Here is an 18,300-nt window from a genome sequence, read left to right on the forward strand (position 1 = left end):
TAAACACCATGACTATGAACTGCTAACAAGAGTAAGATGAATGTGAGGTTGGTGGTTATTTTAATTAAATGATCATATTTCCATGTCTGCTATAGGAATCTATATAATCTTATTGAAACCTTATGATCAGTGAGATTTAGGCTGACTATCCTCACCTCTCCATCAGATGTTAGCACCAAAGAATGGTAAGACCCACAGGCCACTTCAATGACTTGCTTGTTCGACAGATTAGTAGAGATATGATAGGGCACTAGACCAGCATTAGTTGTCCCGTTGCCCAGCTGACTGTAAGCATTATGACCCCAGGTAAAGACTTCTCCTTCTGAAAATAAAAAGAAACATAACCTACTTTCAAAACAACTACTCACTATATGAAAGTATATATATTACACACTTCCACAAATGGAAACTAAAAATTCACATGCGAAAGTTAATCAACTTCCCTATTCCACAAAACTCATTTTATAAAAGACACTTGGAAAGTTAAACTACATTCTACCTCAAAGCAACAAGATGAAATTTAAATGGATGTAATTAAAATAACTGGAAGATAGGTTTTTGATAAATAACAGAGAAAAGGCTACTATGAGGAAAAAAAAAAACCCAGATTGAAATTCAAAAGACTGTAAGGTTATTTAACTTCTCTGAATCTTAATTTCCTTATTTATAAATGGTTACCAAGTTAATTTTTAAAATCTTTATTATATTACTTATTGTGCAGTATAATACATGTTCAGGGCTTTGGGGGTAATCCTAAGATTGTATTTCTTGATCTGGGTGACAGAACATGGACATGTACTTTGTAATTATTTATAAAACTGTGCATATATAGTTTATGAACTTTTTTGAATATGTATTAATATTACACAATAAGGTGTGTTTTAATGATAAAGTCTTATCAGTCTGAATGCATGAAAAAGCCAAGAGAATATTTAATTCCTTATACTACTGACACCAATTAGAGCCATCAGTCATTGTTTAATGTCAGAATCACAGAATGTTAAGAGTTAGAGGGGATTTTAGAATCTAGTTTTAATCTCTCTGTTTGTAGATCAAGAATCTCAAGTTCAAAATGTCCAGAGTGAGGTTCAGTATTCTAATGCACAATAATTACACTTCTAAAGTAGGCTTATAGCACTGTCATTCTGACAACCCAAGTGCCAATAACTGCTAGATTCCATCGGCTACCTTTTCTTACTTTGATATCCAGATATGTTCATATTTCATACAGTCCAAAGCATAGACCAGTTCACAGGGCAGAGCCAGAAAGCCTTGCCCAATCAAAGAGTATGTTCTCAGTGAAAGCGGTGGTCCCAGTCTTGCTCCTCAACAAATGAAGCAATGGCTAAAATTCTACCCTGTGTTCCTAGGTTACCTGTTGTTGCAAGGACAATGTGTGGCCCACTCCCGTAGCTGAGGCAGGCGATTTTTTTGCCACTTAAAGAGTCCAGTCTCCGAGGTTCAATGGTGCTCTGGACATCACCTAATCCCAAACAACCACAGCAGTTTGTGCCAAGCACAAAAATCTGTGGGGGAAAACCACTGTTAGCTCAAGCAGTTCTATTTCTGACAAACCTGTAATTACATTCAAAACAGGCATAGTCCGCTTACAGTAAAACTGCTTCATTATTTAATAAATAAGGATTTACTCTGTGCATTTTTTTTAATCTTAATTCCTTAGTTCCCCCAAGATCTTCAATTTAGCAAACACATTACTAAAAATATAAGTGGCTGAAATTTTTTCTTCAACATTACCTCATCATTTACTGTAGTATACAGAAGTTCATTGCTGGCACTGCCAAAGACACAGGCCTGACGAACTAACTGCAGCTCTTCCTCAGAACAAAGCGAGAAAATTGGCCACTTTCCCACATCTAACATCTTCAAAGATGACAGAGTAGCCTGGACTGGCTGAAAAAGAATTTTGTAAAAATTATTTAAAAAATGATTCATAGAAAACACATTTTCTCTGCCCCCTTCATTCCTCTGCCCCCTTCTGTTTAAGAGTGTGCACCTGTGTGCACACTATTTATTTCGGGGAATTGCCTTTACAGGTTCGACCACTTCGGACCGTTCTCACCACAACCAAGAGCCAGAGGCCCAGGATAGAATCAGATATCACCTATTAATTTTCCTCAAAGACACTGGAACCATCCAAGGCTGAACTCTGGGGGCCGGGGGGGGAGGGGGTTTGAATGCCTGGCAAGCACTTTCGGTGGCAGTTATGTCTTAAACGTAGCTTTGGAAAATAGGCTGGGAGTAAAGGCAGGAAAAAAGAGGAAAGACTGCTATTTCATCAGCTGCCTGAGTCTTAGCAAAAGAAGCCCTTGGGAAAGGACAGTGCCAAAGGTGACACCAAGGAATATGTCCAGAAGTTTCAGTTCATGGGTCAGTTCTAACCATTCAGTTGGAGCAGTTGGTGGGTTCCCTCAGGCACCCACTCAGATCTGGGGGCTGGTAGGAAGAAACACCCAGAAAGTATGTGCATATGCTTGCTATGACTGCTGTAACAAAGTACCACAAACTGAGGGACTTAAACAACAGGACTTTATTGTCTCACAGTTCTAGAGGCTAAGTTCAAAGTCAAGGTATCAGCTGGCTTGGTTCCTTCTAAGGGTTGTGAGGGGAAGATCTATCAGGCCTCTCCCTAAGGCCTGCAGAGGGCTGAATTCTCCAATGTCTTTCATATCATCTTCCTCAAGTCTGTCTCTCTCTCTGTCTAAATTTTCCCCCTTTTATAAAGACACCAGTCATACTGGGTTAGGTCACCCTCATGACCTCATCTTAACTAAATGATTTACATCTGCAGTGACCCCATTTCCAAATAAGGTCACCTTCCAGAATAATGATGTGTCTTAGTTCCTTTGGGCTGCTAAACCAAAATATCATAGAATGAGTGGCTTATAAACAACAAGAATTTATATTTTACTGTTCTGGAGACTGGGAAGTCTGAGATCAAGGCACTGACATGATTGTGTTCTGATGAAAGTGCCCTTCCTAGTTCAGAGCCCATGTCTTCTCACTATGTCCTCATGTGGTGGAAGGGCTGGGGGTATCTCTGGAGCCCCTTTTATAAAGCACTAATTCCATTCATGAAGTTTCTCCCCTCATGACTTAAGCAACTCCTAAAGGCCCCGCTTTCTAATGTTAAAACCATTACCTTTGAGGGTTAGGATTTTAACGTATGAATTTGGAGGGGGATACAATCAAACCCAGCACAACATCCAATAAGGTTACAAGCAGCCACACTCCCTTAAGAGCATTCAATGGGGACATGATAAAGCTTCTTTAAAGAGAGCTTCTACTTCTTTGCTGTGTGGAAAGTCACTTCAGTTGTGTCCGACACTGTGTGACCCCATAGACTGTAGTCCTTCAGGCTCCTCTGTCCATGGGATTCTCCAGGCAAGAATACTGGAGTGGACTGCCATTCCCTTCTTCACTTATTTGTTATCCTGGAAATATATACACTTACATACTTTTCAACTTCCAAAAATGTTTAAGATTACAGTAAGATTACATAATGGCCAACATGCCTATCAAATGGCATTTCTCACAATAATCACCATGTCCTGTGCTATGCTTAGTCGCTCAGTCATGTCCGACTCTTTGCAACACTATGGACTGTAGCCCACCAGGCTTCTCTGTCCACGGGGATTCTCCAGGCAAGAATACCGGAGTGGGTGGCCACGCCCTCCTCGAAGGGATTTTCCCAACCCAGGAATCAAACCCAATCTCCCGCAATGCAGCCGGATTCTTTACTGTCTGAGTCATCTGGGAAGCCCAAGAATACTGGAGTGGGTAGCCTTTCCCTTCCCCAGGGGAACTTCCCAATCTAGGAATCGAATGAGGGTCTCCTGCATTGCGGGCGGATTCTTTACCACACTATACTCTAGCTTAATGTACCTTTAAAGGAATAAAGAATTTTCTAAGGCCTGTCTTTTCTATCAGATATTAAGTCCATCTTACCAGATATATGTTCTAGTAGAGAGAAGATCAGACTAGCTAAAGGAGTCAGGGGAAATTAATTTATTTATTATAAGGACTTGGCTCACAAGATTATGGAGGTGCAGAAGTCCTATATCTGCATTTGCAAACTGAAGACCCAGGAAAGCTGGTGACATAATTTAACCTGAGTCCAAAGGCCTGAGAACCAGAGGAGACAATGATGTAAACCCCAGACCGAGGGCAGAGGATGAAATGAGATCTCCCAGATAAATCAGGGAGGGAGGCAGGGAGAAAAGGATGAATTCTTCCTTCCTCTGCCTTCTGTTCCATTCAGGTTGTCAATACACTGGAGGAAACTCACTCACACTGAGAAGGGCAACCCATTTACTAAGTCCGCCAATTCAAGTGCTATTCTCATCTGGAAACACCCTCACAGACACAACCAGAGATGATGTTTAACCTGGGCACTAGGGGCCCACTCACGGTGACACGTAAAGTTAACTACGTGAAGACACACAGTGAAGAAGGCCATGTGAAGACAGAGGCAGAGACTAGAGCGATACAGCTACAGTCCCGGAACACCAAGGAGTGCTAGGAGCCAGCAGAAGGTGGGAGGAGGCTGGAGGACTTCTTCCCTTGAGACTTCAGAGAACGTGGCCCTGCCGACACCGTGATTTCAGACTTCAAGCTCCCAGAACTGTCAGAGAATAGATTTCTGCTGTTTTACACTACCTGAATTGTGGTGCTTTGTCAGGGAGGAAACTCATGTGAAGAAACCAACACAGAGGAGAAGCAGTTTGTCAATGCTAGCAGCATCGCTCTCATGAGTGGCAGAGCCTCCCCTAGTGCCAAATCTGGCCACTGCTCCCCACTACGTCACTCAAACTGCAAGATCCTGTCTGGACAGGGATGTCTCCTATCATCTTTGGGACCCCTGTGGCGCTAATGACAGAACCTTGTTATGTCAGCTTTGAGTCTAAGCTTCTACTTTAATTACCCACCTCCTTATACTAGGAAGGAGTCCTATTTACTATGAGTGGTTCATTTTAATGTTTTTCTCTTTTAAGTCTTTAATTTTCAGAAAGTACAATGTTTGGGATTTGGCATGAATATTTCATGGAGACACGCTAATGTGCTAGTTAAAGGCGTTCTGACATATTATTGATATTTCTCATCTTCCCAAGTGAAGGACACACACAGTGCTGTCCTCATTTTACCTGGGAGGAGCCTGAGGGTCAGAGGGACTAAGAAATCCTCCAACATCACTAGCTTCTGAGTGGATGGACCAGATTTCTTTCCACACATCATCTGTTGCTGAGTAAAAAGTTCACATAAAAAGTGACACTCCTGGCAGACCCAGTGTTTGCTCACATTTGTAAGGCCTGGGCTGCTGTGCTCATGAAGTTTTTAGTGAACAAGGCAATGCCCACCATGGGCTGTCTTCCCAAGAACAGGACAGATGGTGACATATTACATATTACATAAGTAATATACAGTGACTGACTGCTACCTTATTTTTTCCTTTCAAGCAGATTTTTGGATTTTGATTGCTACAAAATCAAGTGGTTTCTTAGATGCCTAGAATCTGGCTGTCAATTCAGCCAGCTCCTTAACACTTATCTACAAATCATTAGTTCTGAGCTTTCCTCCTAGCCCACCTCTATAAAACCTATGGTATCCAAGCCATAACTCTACTGACCAATGGGATTCCAGTGTGTGGGTCTGTGACATCACCTGCAGTGGTACATTTGGTAAAGAAGGCTACTGGGTGAGAGAACATTGGGTCTGATGGTATCAATGAACATTTACCAAGTATCAGATACCAAGACAAAAGTAATACCTAGTTATTGCCTTCACGGAGCTCACAATTTAATGGAAAACAAGTAACTACAATATAACCTAAACACAACACAAGTGTGAATATTGCTTTTTAAAGCTCTGCCAGAAGGCTGGCTGCTGGAGGTGAGTCATCAAAATTTCATTTTTTTCTAATTCCGTGGGGAAACTTTTTCATAGAGAACTGATGACTTCATTTATAAAATACACTTTTTTAATATACTTTTCTGAAGTAAATGTTTAATATTACTCTCAAGGAATTGAACATCTTTGTTCTTTGAAGAAAAATACATTCTTCTGTTGGCATAATCATGAGCATATATAGTGACATACACTGTATATATTGTATACATATACAGCATATATGTATACCCTGTGTGTGTATATATACGCATACACACACATACTTCAGGCTGCAGCCCATAGGGTCACACAGAGTCAGACACATGTGACTTAACACACATGCACACATACACTGTATACAGTAAGAGTGTACGTAAGGATCCACACATTTTAGGAGCCTCAATCACACCACGGCCAACCTGCATGACAGTAGGCATCTCTGCAGAAGGCTGTTAAGTCCCAACTGTTAAGTTAGGGACTGGTTGAACAGGAGCCAAGAGTGGACAATTAAAAAATCTGTACGGGAAAAATATACTACGAGGGAATGCAAGTTTGATATTTACATCATTAAGATCATGTCCCTGGAATCTGCATCCTGGCCTGGACCCTCCTTTTCCCACACAACTCACCAACACAGGTGAGAATTAACCCTAGGTCAGCTCACCTTCACTACTTTGCTCACATCCAGGTCACCTCTCTCATCTTTCATGGGCATCTGTTTGGAAAGGCAAAGTGGTGAAATTTTAATATTAGCTCAAGGAGAACATAATTAAGGAAATACATCTCCATAAAGTTAGATACCAAAATGCATTTTATTATTCCTTTGAGTGTGTGCTCTCCATATTAACTCTGCTCCTGCATGCATACGAAGAACCAAGTGGATTATGATACTTAACTATGGACAATTATTAAGTTTCCACAATTCAATTTACAATACAGCATATAGAAATATAATTAAGATTACATAGCAGGCATGCACAGTCAAAAAAAAAAAAATCCTTCAAAAGTAACAGCGGATACCTCACCCTTTAAGGATTTCCTGGCAGTATAACACCATGTATTAAAGTAATTTCATTGCTAAGGCTGTGAGCCTGTTATTTCACCAAATCTGATCCCAGAAAACAACAAAGAAATCTCCTATGAACATTCTGTAGGACTTTTAGGTTCTATAGACTGCTTTTCAAGCTACTCTCCTACAGGAGCTCACAAAATAGCATGTCAAGTCAGCGCACAGCAATACTATGGCTCAGGTTGCTGTCTGTGGTTCACACTGCTATCTTGCACACTATGCCGGCTGTGATACTGATTTACGTCTTTTACGGCATTTTGATTACATTTTTTTCTCTAAAAAGTGGAAAACAGAAAAATGAAAGTTAACGGCGGCAGTTAATATTAAGCTGTTAACACTGAAGAGATATTTCATAAATTTAATAAAATTAACACAAGATGGAGATGGATGTGCCTGCTGAAAGATGTGAAACTTCCAACGTCAGTTGGGACACCGACCAGAGTTAAGCTGGTTGACTGTAATGTTTGGATGTGACAGAAATGAAATAAGGAATACTTGTGATGAATTAAGGATGTGTCATCGAAGATCAACTATTTTGAATTTTTTTTTAAATCTCTGGCAGTGGAGCAATGTTGCTCAACCCAGACCTTTCTGTAGGACAGCACTGTCTGTGGAGGGCTTCCCTGGGGGTTCAGCAGAGAAGAAGCCACCTGCCAATGCAGGAGATGTGAGTTCGACCCCTGCATCAGGAAGATCCCCTAGAGAAGGACATGGCAACCCACTCCAGGATTCTTGCCTGGAGAATCCCATGGATAGAGGAGCCTGGTGGGCTACAGTCCAAGGGGTTATAAATAGTCGGACTCAACTGAGCGACTAAACAGCATTATCTGTGGAAGTGGGGGTGGCCTCCTCTTCATCCAGCTCAAACGTCACCACTTCTGGGGACCCCTCCTCTAACCCTCACACAATCCCACATCCCCTGCTGGCCCCCAGGCATTCTCTACACCCACAACAGTGACCTGCCAGCATCTTAGCCACTACACTGTGAGCCTCGCAAAGAAAAGAGACTATCTCATTGATCTTCCTATTGAATGACCAATAGATGTTTGACAAACTTGCTTTTACATGACAGAAAATACATGCTCCACGGGCATGATTTTTCTAACCTTGCCACTTTTTCCATATAGAGTATAGAGAAGGAAAGGGTCATCTTCCACATAGTCTTCCATGGTTCTGTGTAGTCCCTGAGGAAAAAGTATGTGGTAAAATCAGGATACCATGTGTCGAGTGAAACTGGGCAGGTTAAAATTACTTTACTTCTAATTAACGGTTCCCTGACACCTCAGTTGGTAAGGAATCCGCCTGCAACGTGGGAGACCTGGCTTCAATCCCTGGGTTGGGAAGAACCCCTGGAGAAGAGAAAGGCTACCCACTCCAGTATTCTGGCCTGGAGAATTCCATGGACTGTACAGTCCATGGGGTCGCAAAGAGTCACACATGACTGAGTGACTTTCACTTTTCACTTTTCTAGTTAACAGAGAAAAGAAGCTAAGTTCAAATATAGTGAAGGGAATTAAGTTTGGGGCATGGGTGTTAACAGCTATAAAACATTAAAAAATGTTTTAACTGTTGTTCTCTGATGAGACTCCTTCAGCAGAGGTGTGAAAAATAATCCCAGGCTACTCCCTAGTATATTCCCTAGTAGAAGATAAACATCTACTAGGGAATGAGTAGAAAATTTTCATTTCAGAGTTCACTTCCTAGAGATGAGAAAAAAAAATTTTGGACCTTGGTCAAACTTCATTTGGGACTGGAAAGTTCCAAATCACTGTGAAGAGCAGACCTATCAATTCTCAGCTTCACTGAAGAGTATATGATTTGCTAAGTAGGGAAAAAAATGAGTGAATGAAAAGGACGAAAGGATGAATGAACAAATGTGACTGTGTTACCTTAGACCTTAACAAAAAATCTGAAAAAACAGCCACCAAGCATGTAGCCATCGCTCTGAATGTTCTTGCCTTAATTAAGTGTCTCCACAATGACTACCTTCTATCACATACAAGTAATAGCAGAAGCAGCCCTGTCACAAAATATGCAGGATGTCTGGACTCTGCTTAAATTGTTACACAATCATCACTGAAAATAAATAGGAATAAATATTTTCTCAAGCATCTGCCTACAATGTGGGAGACCCTGGTTCGATCCCTGGGTTGGGAAGATCCTCTGGAGAAGGAAATGGCAACCCACTCCAGTACTCTTGCCTGGAAAATCCCATGGATGGAGGAGCCTGGTAGGCTACAGTCTATGGGGTCGCAAAGAGCCAGACACGACTGAGCGACTTCACTTCTTTCACTTTCACTTCTCCCCCCAAAAGCAATTTAATGTAATCATGTCAAACAATGTTAATACTCTGATTTACCACATTGGCTTCTTTTTTACTCAAATAAAACCCAGAATTCAAGTGCTAACATCAGAACATCTTACTTGATGTTACCTACAAGCAGTTAGAGCCTAGCAATAGATAAAAGCAATCATCAAAATAAGGCTAACTATTAACAGTGTACTTAATGTTTTATATTCACTTGAGGATACTGGTAAAATTCTGTTTTCTTCAGCTGTAAAAAGGTCTCTTAGCATATAGGGAATAATAAATGATACCTTCAGAATAATAGTTACTCAAACTATGGCAATCAATACAAATAATTACTTCTAATGTTTGGAAAAAATAAACTTGTTGAGAAAAGGATCAATTAGACTTTCCTCACTTATAAATTTCTAAAATTTGATCTGGCTGCCAATATGGAAAAAATCATTTCATGTGGCAGTTACTCCTATATCATCTGTCTTCTCTATTAAACTGCAAGCTCTTTAAGAGAGGGGATCCGGAGCTCACACACTGAAACTAGAGAGTATCCCCTGCTCTCCGCAACTAGAGAAAAGCCTGTTCAGCAACGAAGATCTAGCAGAGCCAAAAATAAATAGATAAATTATAATAAAAAAGAAAAAAGAAGGATGGGATCATGACCTAGTCACTGCTATTACCACCACCATACACGGCTCAGAGGAAAACATAAGATACTTGTTGAAAGCATCTTCTGAATACAGCCTTTTGTTGACTGCAGACAGTCTATACTGGAATTTCTTCTCCTTCTGCCTCATCCTAACTGGAAAGATCTTTTCCATAGCTGTCCCCAATTTATTGAAATAAAAGATAAAAAGATAGGAGAGGGAAGAGAAAAGAAACGAGAGGAGTAGAGAAAGGGAATTCAAAGGCAAAAAAAGAAACAAGAGAAGGAAATGGAATCTAACTAGAGAAGTGACTGCCTCTTGCTGAACTTAGGGACACCTTTGTTCCTAGTAGAAGGAAATCCTGCTAATATGCTGAGATCACTCCACAGTAATCCTGGGGTTTGTTTTGTTTCCCCACCACATTCCTCCACCACTGTAAATAACCAATTTCACTGGTTTCTGCTTTATTTCTCTGTTTCTTTTTGCAAAATAAGTATATATATTTATGTGTTTTTATTTCCCAATTTCTCCTTATACAAAAAATAGCATACTTTACATACTCTTTTGCAATCTATTTTTTTTAACCTAACAATGTATCCCGAAAAGTACTCTATATCAGCTAATAGAAAATTTTAAACACCACCATATCCTGGATATTCATGGAAACAAAATAAATAGCTCTTTTCAGTGTCTTTGATTAATTGCAACTATCTTAACTCTTTAAAAATTGGAATGGTGCAAAACAGGTCATTCCATTTATTTGACTAATCAGGTTAAGACATAATTACATGTATGGCAGATGAACATTACCATACTCAAAAAAATAACAGTCAGTAAGATTCAATTAACAGTAAATACATTATTAATATCACTTCATTTTTGTCAGAATGCCTTTGAAGATTTAAAAATGGTTCACAATTAATTACTATTATGCAGTACTAAAAATGTCAAAATCTGTGGCACTGTGGAAAATGGCTTTTGTTCTTCTTTTTTCTGGTCTTGCTGCATATTACAGTATCTTAGGTCCCCAGTCAGGGACTGGACCCACACCCAAGGCAGTGTGTGGAGTCCCAGCCACTGGACCACCAGGGAATTCCCTGGTTGGTTTTTTAACATTATTCCGATGTGACACAAATATAATAGAGAAAACTAGCTTCCCTAGTTTACACTACCTGAGGAATACAGTTTGTGGAATATATGTGAGGATTATAATCATCTCATCCTGTTATCTATATGATTTCACCAGGCTATTATTAATAACAATGTTAAAGTAATATACCAACATATACATCTTAAAAATCCACTAATACACATATAGACTACCACATCGATGATGTGATAAACATGAATTCTAAATAACAGGAGCAATAATAATAGTTAAATAGTTACCCAAATTATTGCCAAACACTAACTGCCTTATCTCATTTAATCTTTGTAATAGCCAGAAGAAACAGATACCATCATTACCTCTGTTTAACAGACATATTTCAATACTTTGACCAACAGTCAGCAGCCAGTCAGGGTTGGAGCCAGGATTCATTTCAATGCCCTCGAGCTTGGACTTTCCCCTGTACTGCAGGGATATTTTAAGTTTTCTTGTGTATATTACAGATGATTTCATTTTGTACTGACTGGTTGGGAATATCCCCTCCAAAAATGTTTGTACCTGATTATTTTAAATTTCTGGAGCCCAGTATTCAGTCATCTTTAATCCCGTTCCTTTTAGATCATTGTGAAGTTGTCTTCTACAGTAAGGTTAATGTGACTGAAAACAGAAATACATAAATAAATTCTATTACAGAAAAATAGAAAAGAAAAAGAACATACCATCTTGCACAGAACATACCACTGGCTTCAAAAAGCCAGTATTTATCTGAGAAAAATATAGTTTTAAAATTGTATCAGCTAAATTTACTATTAGAAAGTCAGCAGTAGAGGTGCTCAATTATGAAAAGAATTAATATTATAAAATATAACTTTCAGACATTATAAGTTTGGGGACAAGCTGCAACAATATGGACACTGAAACTTAACAAAAGATACTTAAAGTTTAATCTATAGTATTTCAACATAAAAACTGCAAGGGAAATCATCTGGAAAAGGAAAAAGCAAAATTTTCAAATTTTTGAAGAAGGTATAGAAAATATCTTTATGACCTCAAGGCAGAGAAAGATTTCTTAACTGAGACACAAAAGCACAAACTACAAAGAAAAGACTGTTAAATTTTGCCATACTAAAGTTTAAAACTTTGGCATTATAAAAGACAAAATGAACAAAAGGAAAAACATGCCACAGAGTGGGAAAAGATATTTTCAATATACATAAATTCAATAATACATAATAAATAAATAAATAAATAAATTCAATATACATAAATTATAGCTGGCAAATAATTTGTATCCATAATATATAAAGAATACCTAAATGCAGAAAAAGAAAGACAAACAATCCGATTTAGAAATGAAAAAAGGATAGAGGCAATTCACAGAAGAAATTAACAAATATATCCACAAAAAGTATCATGGAAATGTAATCACAATGAGATAGAACTCACCAATCAGATCTGCAAAATTAAAGGGGATAATACACAGTGTTTGTGAGGATGCAGATCAAAAAGAATGTAAACTGTTACAATCACTTTTAGAGCAACTCAACAATATTTAGACCAGAGCGGTATCTTTCAAGCTTTTTTGATACATATATGTACCTGAAAAAAAAGTTTCACAAAATAATTCTTACCCTTGCTACATGAGATACTAAGGGATATCCTCTTTCCTTTTTTTTTTTTTCTATTTTACATTATTCTATTCTACCTGGGAGATAGTGAAGGACTCCAGGAGATAGTGAAGGACAGAGAAGTCTGGCATGCTGCAGTTCACGGGGTCACAAAGAGTCAGATACAACTTAGCGACTGGACACAATTCTACTCATACCCTAATTTATCCTTTTCTATTTAATTTTTCAACATTGGTTTCAGCCCACTAAGATAACTTCGAGAACATTAATAAGTCATGTCTTGGAAAACATTAGCCTAGATGGAACTCTAGAGCATATACAAAATTGTTTGCAATAGCAAAACATTAGAAATAGTGGGTACAACTGATCAACAGGCTCCATCAACAAAATTTACAAATTGTGCATACTACACAACAATTAAAATAAATTATACAGAATCAACACAGATAAGTCTCCAAAACAATTCTGATAAAAAATCACTGTCATAGAATGATGCATATGATACACTATTTGATAAAGTTTTTTTTTAAGACAACAATTTTTTAAACTTTATTTTATATCTTTAAAAATATTCATTCATTTATTCATTTGGCTGTGTCCAGTCTTAGTTGCAGTACGCGGGGTCTTTGATCTTCCTCAGGGCATGTGGGATCTTCAGTTGCAGTGTGTAAACTCTTAGTTGTGGCATATGGGATCTAGTTCCCTGACCAGGGGTTGAACCCAGGGCCCTTGCACTGGAAATGTGGAGTCTTAGCCACTGGACCACCAGGGAAGTACCAGACAACATTTTTTTCTCATGATTGATTATTTGATTAGAAGAGGGGTTGTAAGTTTCAGATTTGGGGATTGTTGACAGATTTTTCTCCAAAAGCAGTGAATTGATTTGTATTCTCACATTTAGTCATTTTAATGGCACAGTTGTATGATTATCTATGTGAGTTTAACCTCCCAGACTCTGAGACTATGTAGTATAATTGTTCAGGACTTGGATTTTGGGTCCAAAGTGACCTGACCTAGAAGCCCAGCTCCCTCAAATATTGGTTATGTAATTTTAAAGCAGTGACAACTTCTAGCTACAAAAAAGATAATAATAATTGTACCTGCCTCTGGAGTAGGCCCATTCATTTAATATGTATTTATTGAGCATCTAAATGCCAGACAATATTTTAGGCATGCAAGACAGAGCAGTGAACAAAACAAAGTGCTTGGTCCCAGAGTTCTTACTGTCTAGTGGGGGGAGATAGACATAGACCAAACTATTATATATATATAATAATTATAATTATATATAATATTTTGGTCTATGTTTATATATATGTGTATATGTGTATATATATATATATATATATATATATATATATGTTTTAAAACATGCAGAAAACAATACTGTTTTATTGTGTAATGGATACTGACATACCCATGGCTGGACTTTGATGGAAATGTTTTCATAAGAAAGTTCACACCAGAGGTAATGCCAAAGGCAAAATTTGCCATGTAATTCTATCAATGAATTAGTGTAATTTGGTTTTTCCAATTGACAAGAGAATTTTGATGATTTTAATCTTAAGCTAAATTAATCATCTGAGTAAAAAGGAAGGATAAGGTTACCCAATAGTAAGGAAAACAAAATTGTAGAATCAGAATAACACTATTCTAATACTGCCTTTACCGTGAACGTAAGAATTCAATAAAGGCTTGATACTGACAACTCATAAACCACAGTTTCTTTCATCATCAGTAAGATAAAATTCTACCAATAGCACACGAAGATAACAACTCAATAACATAGAAAAAAGAGAGTATCTTAAATGCCAGGGAAGAAGAATCTGAAATAGAAAAAAAGTGCATTAGAATGTGATTTTACTTCTGGTCTTACTCTGCTTACAAATTTCCTCCTTTTCTGCACAGGAGGGAGACCCAGGGCAGAGGCTGGCATTTTTATTGGGAAGCTCTTCTTCACAGCGACAGTGTTACGGCATAAGATCATCCCATATGATACCCATAATATATGTTGCTTTACTGTTTTTCCTATTTGGGGATACATAACTTGGCTCATGTATTTACTTAATTACTCAACTTAAAAAGTGCCTTGTGCTTTGAAAAATAATTTCTTATGCATTTCCTCATTTTGTTGAAATGTAATGAAAGAACAATGCTATTATGGACTTTTAATATACTGATATTTTGCCTTGCAATACAAAAAGAAATGGAAGAATAAGTACCTTTTCCAGCCAGAAGCTCCTGCCACTGACATCTGCCTTCAGAGGCTCCAAACAAGATACTCAAGAGCCAATGTTCCAAGTTTTAGTAAGAGCAATTTTCTTTTTCCCCACCACACCACGTGGCACGTGGGATCGTAGCTCCTTGACCAGGAATTGAACCTGTGGTCCCTGCAGTAGAAGCACAGAGTCCTAACTACTGGACCACCAGCGAATTCCCACAAGAGTAACTCTCAAAACCAAATATATATCAACTAAGGTAATCTTTTGCATGACATTTCCTACTTTGGCTATTTCTCTAAACTTGTATATTTCTAAACTATCCCTGTATGGGACAGATAACTCCTTTTTGTACATACTGTATTTTGAGAGTTTTATCTGTACTTTTAATAATAACACGGTTGAAGGTCAGTGGACAAGAGGACAGTCTTTCAGTAACTGAACACAATAAACATACCCATTTCTAATCCTCTTGAAGAACAGATCAAATAATTCATTTCTCTGTACAAAGCATATAATAAGCAATCTCTACATGTTATTACTGGTAATCAGAATTATTCAGTGTTTGTTAATATGGCAATGTATCATATTACTTGATAATACCTCTGACCTAATGAGTTCAACTGATAAATGGACACTCATTTGCCTAATTCATTCAACAAATATTGATTTAGTGCCTGCAGCAGGCACTAAATTGAAAGCAAATATGTAAAAAAAAAAAACAAACATGGAGCAAAAGGATATCCAGCTAATAGCTGCCTGTGTCAATATTACTCCAACCCAATAGTAAGCATGGACCTTAAGCACTAATAAACTAGACACACTGTCTATGAGAGAATGCACTTTCCATATAAATTGTTATTGTGCAATTAATTAGAAGCTCCTAAATGCTGGTATCTGTTCTCTAGAAGTGATCCCAGAGGAAAAACTTAAAAAAAAGAAAACTGTTTTTTTTGCAGAGAAAGGCTCAAAGCTCCCTTGGTAAAGAATCCACCGGCAATGCAGGAGACCCTGGTTCGATCCCTGGGTCGGGAAGATCCCCTGGAGTGGGGAAAGGCTACCCACTCCAATATTCTGGCCTGGAGAATTCCATGGAGATGTCCATCAGGTCACAAAGGGTCAGACACAACTAAGAGTAAGGCCAGTGTCGTGTATTTTCAAAATTTAACTTCACAGTATGAAATCAACTCTAAAGCTATTCTTGAGAAACTTAATATATAAAAAAGTTTTCTTGCAATACAACGCTTAATGCTTTTTCAGCAAATTTGCCCATCTGGGCAACACAGCTGATGAGGCTTTTATAATCAAGACACAGGGCATGAAGGAAAACCAACGTCTTTTAGGACACCAGCATACAGCTTACAGTATCAGTGTGTGTTAATGAGTTCCAGACCAAGTAAATGTCAATGGGGTAATGATGGTGCCCACCTTCATGCTCACCTGAGCTCTTACATGGTATGTCATCTGAAAGTCAGAAATAATATAAATACACATAAATGTTCAGTTCAGTTCAGTTCAGTCGCTCAGTCATGTCTGACTCTTTGCGACCCCATGAACCGCAGCACGCCAGAACTCCCTGTCCATCACAAACTCCCGGAGTTTACCCAAACCCATGTCCATTGAGTCACTGATGCCATCCAACCATCTTCTCCTCTGTCGTTCCCTTCTCCTCCTGACCTCAATCTTTCTCAGCATCAGGTCTTTTCAAAAGAGTCAGCTCTTTGCATCAGGTGGCCAAAGTATTGGAGTTTCAGCTTCAGCATCCGTCCTTCCAATGAACACCCAGGACTGATCTCCTTTAGGATGGACTGGTTGGATCTCCTTGCAGTCCAAGGGACTCTCAAGAGTCTTCTCCAACGCCATAGTTCAAAAGCATCAATTCTTCGGCACGCAGCTTTCTTTATAGTCCAACTCTCACATCCATACATGACCACTGGAAAAACTGTAGCCTTGACTAGACGGACCTTTGTTGATAAAGTAATGTCTCTGCTTTTTAATACGCTGTCTAGGTTGGTCATAACTTTCCTTCCAAGGAGTAAGCGTCTTTTAATTTCATGGCTGCAGTCACCATCTGCAGTGATTTTGGAGCCCCCCAAAATAAAGTCTGACACAGTTTCCACTGTCTCCCCATCTATTTCCCTTGAAGTGATGGGACCAGATGCCATGATCTTAGTTTTCTGGATGTTAAGCTTTTTTTTTTTTTTTTTAGATGTTAAGCTTTAAGCCAATTTTTTCACTCTCCTCTTTCACTTTCATCAAAAGGCTTTTTAGTTCCTCTTCACTTTCTGCCATAGGGGTGGTGTCATTGCATATCTGAGGTTATTGATATTTCTCCCGTCAATTTTGATTCCAGCTTGTGCTTCTTCCAGCCCAGCATTTCTCATGATGTACTCTGCATAGAAGTTAAATAAGCAGGGTGACAATATACAGCCTTGACGTACTCCTTTTCCTATGGGAACCAGTCTGTTGGTCCATGTCCAGTTCTAATTGTTGCTTCCTGACCTGCATACAGGTTTCTCAAGAGGCAGGTCAGGCCGTCTCGTATTCCCATCTCTTTCAGAATTTTCCACAGTTTATTGTGATCCACACAAAGTTGAAGGCTTTGGCATAGTCAATAAAGCAGAAATAGATGTTTTTCTAGAACTTTCTTGTTTTTTCGATGATCCAAAGGATGTTGGCAATTTGATCTCTTGTTCCTCTGCCTTTTCTAAAACCAGCTTGAACATCTGGAAGTTCAGGGTTCACGTATTGCTGAAGCCTGGCTTGGAGAATTTTGAGCATTACTTTATCAGCATGTGAGATGAGTGCAATTGTGCAGTAGTTTGAGCATTCTTTGGGATTGCCTTTCTTTGGGACTGGAATGAAAACTGATCTTTTCCAGTCCTGTGGCCACTGCTGTTTTCCAAATTTGCTGATATATTGAGTGCAGCACTTTCATAGCATCATCCTTTAGGATTTGAAATAGCTCAACTGGAATTCCGTCACCTCCACTAGCTTTGTTTGTAGGATGCTTCCTAAGGCCCACTTGACTTCACATTCCAGGATGTCTGGCTCTAGGTGAGTGATCACACCGTTGTGATTATCTGGGTTGTGAAGATCTTTTTTATACAGTTCTTCTGTGAATTCTTGCCACCTCTTCTTAATATCTTCTGCTTCTGTTAGGTCCATACCACTTCTGTCATTTATATTCTATGCATTTATATTACATGCATAAATGTAATATAAGATAATTAAACATGATCCCAATTATCCCTTGCCAGCTATCATAAATCAATGACAAATGACAGTAAGATCCCTCCCTGTAAAACTGACAACTAAAGTGGGTCAATTATAGACAGGATGGACAAGACTGAAAAACTAAAAGCCCAACTAAAACCAAAGCACAACTTCAGAGGGAATGGTATTGCCACATGTTTATGATAA

The 18,300-nt window shown here is 38.6% G+C and overlaps 1 protein-coding gene across 11 annotated transcripts in view; it reads right to left on the minus strand.

Annotated features, from left to right (window-relative positions):
- The window catches only part of RCBTB2 (RCC1 and BTB domain containing protein 2), a 43,148-nt gene that overhangs the window by 19,941 nt on the left and 4,907 nt on the right, over positions 1-18,300 (minus strand). For 3 of the 11 annotated variants that reach the window (XM_065902293.1, XM_065902294.1, XM_065902295.1), the window contains exons 2-7: positions 11,589-11,687; positions 8,080-8,157; positions 6,569-6,619; positions 1,756-1,911; positions 1,376-1,526; positions 156-322 (exon numbers count right to left, since the gene is read on the minus strand). In XM_065902293.1, coding sequence (XP_065758365.1) covers positions 156-322; positions 1,376-1,526; positions 1,756-1,911; positions 6,569-6,619; positions 8,080-8,142 — 588 coding nt within the window. In that variant the 5' untranslated portion in view covers positions 8,143-8,157; positions 11,589-11,687. The remainder of the gene's footprint in view (positions 1-155; positions 323-1,375; positions 1,527-1,755; positions 1,912-6,568; positions 6,620-8,079; positions 8,158-11,588; positions 11,688-18,300) is intronic. The other 8 variants (XM_065902301.1, XM_065902302.1, XM_065902303.1 and 5 more) reach the window with 5 other exon arrangements.

This window comes from Muntiacus reevesi, chromosome 11 (genome assembly GCF_963930625.1).
Source record: "Muntiacus reevesi chromosome 11, mMunRee1.1, whole genome shotgun sequence".
NCBI lineage: Eukaryota > Metazoa > Chordata > Mammalia > Artiodactyla > Cervidae > Muntiacus > Muntiacus reevesi.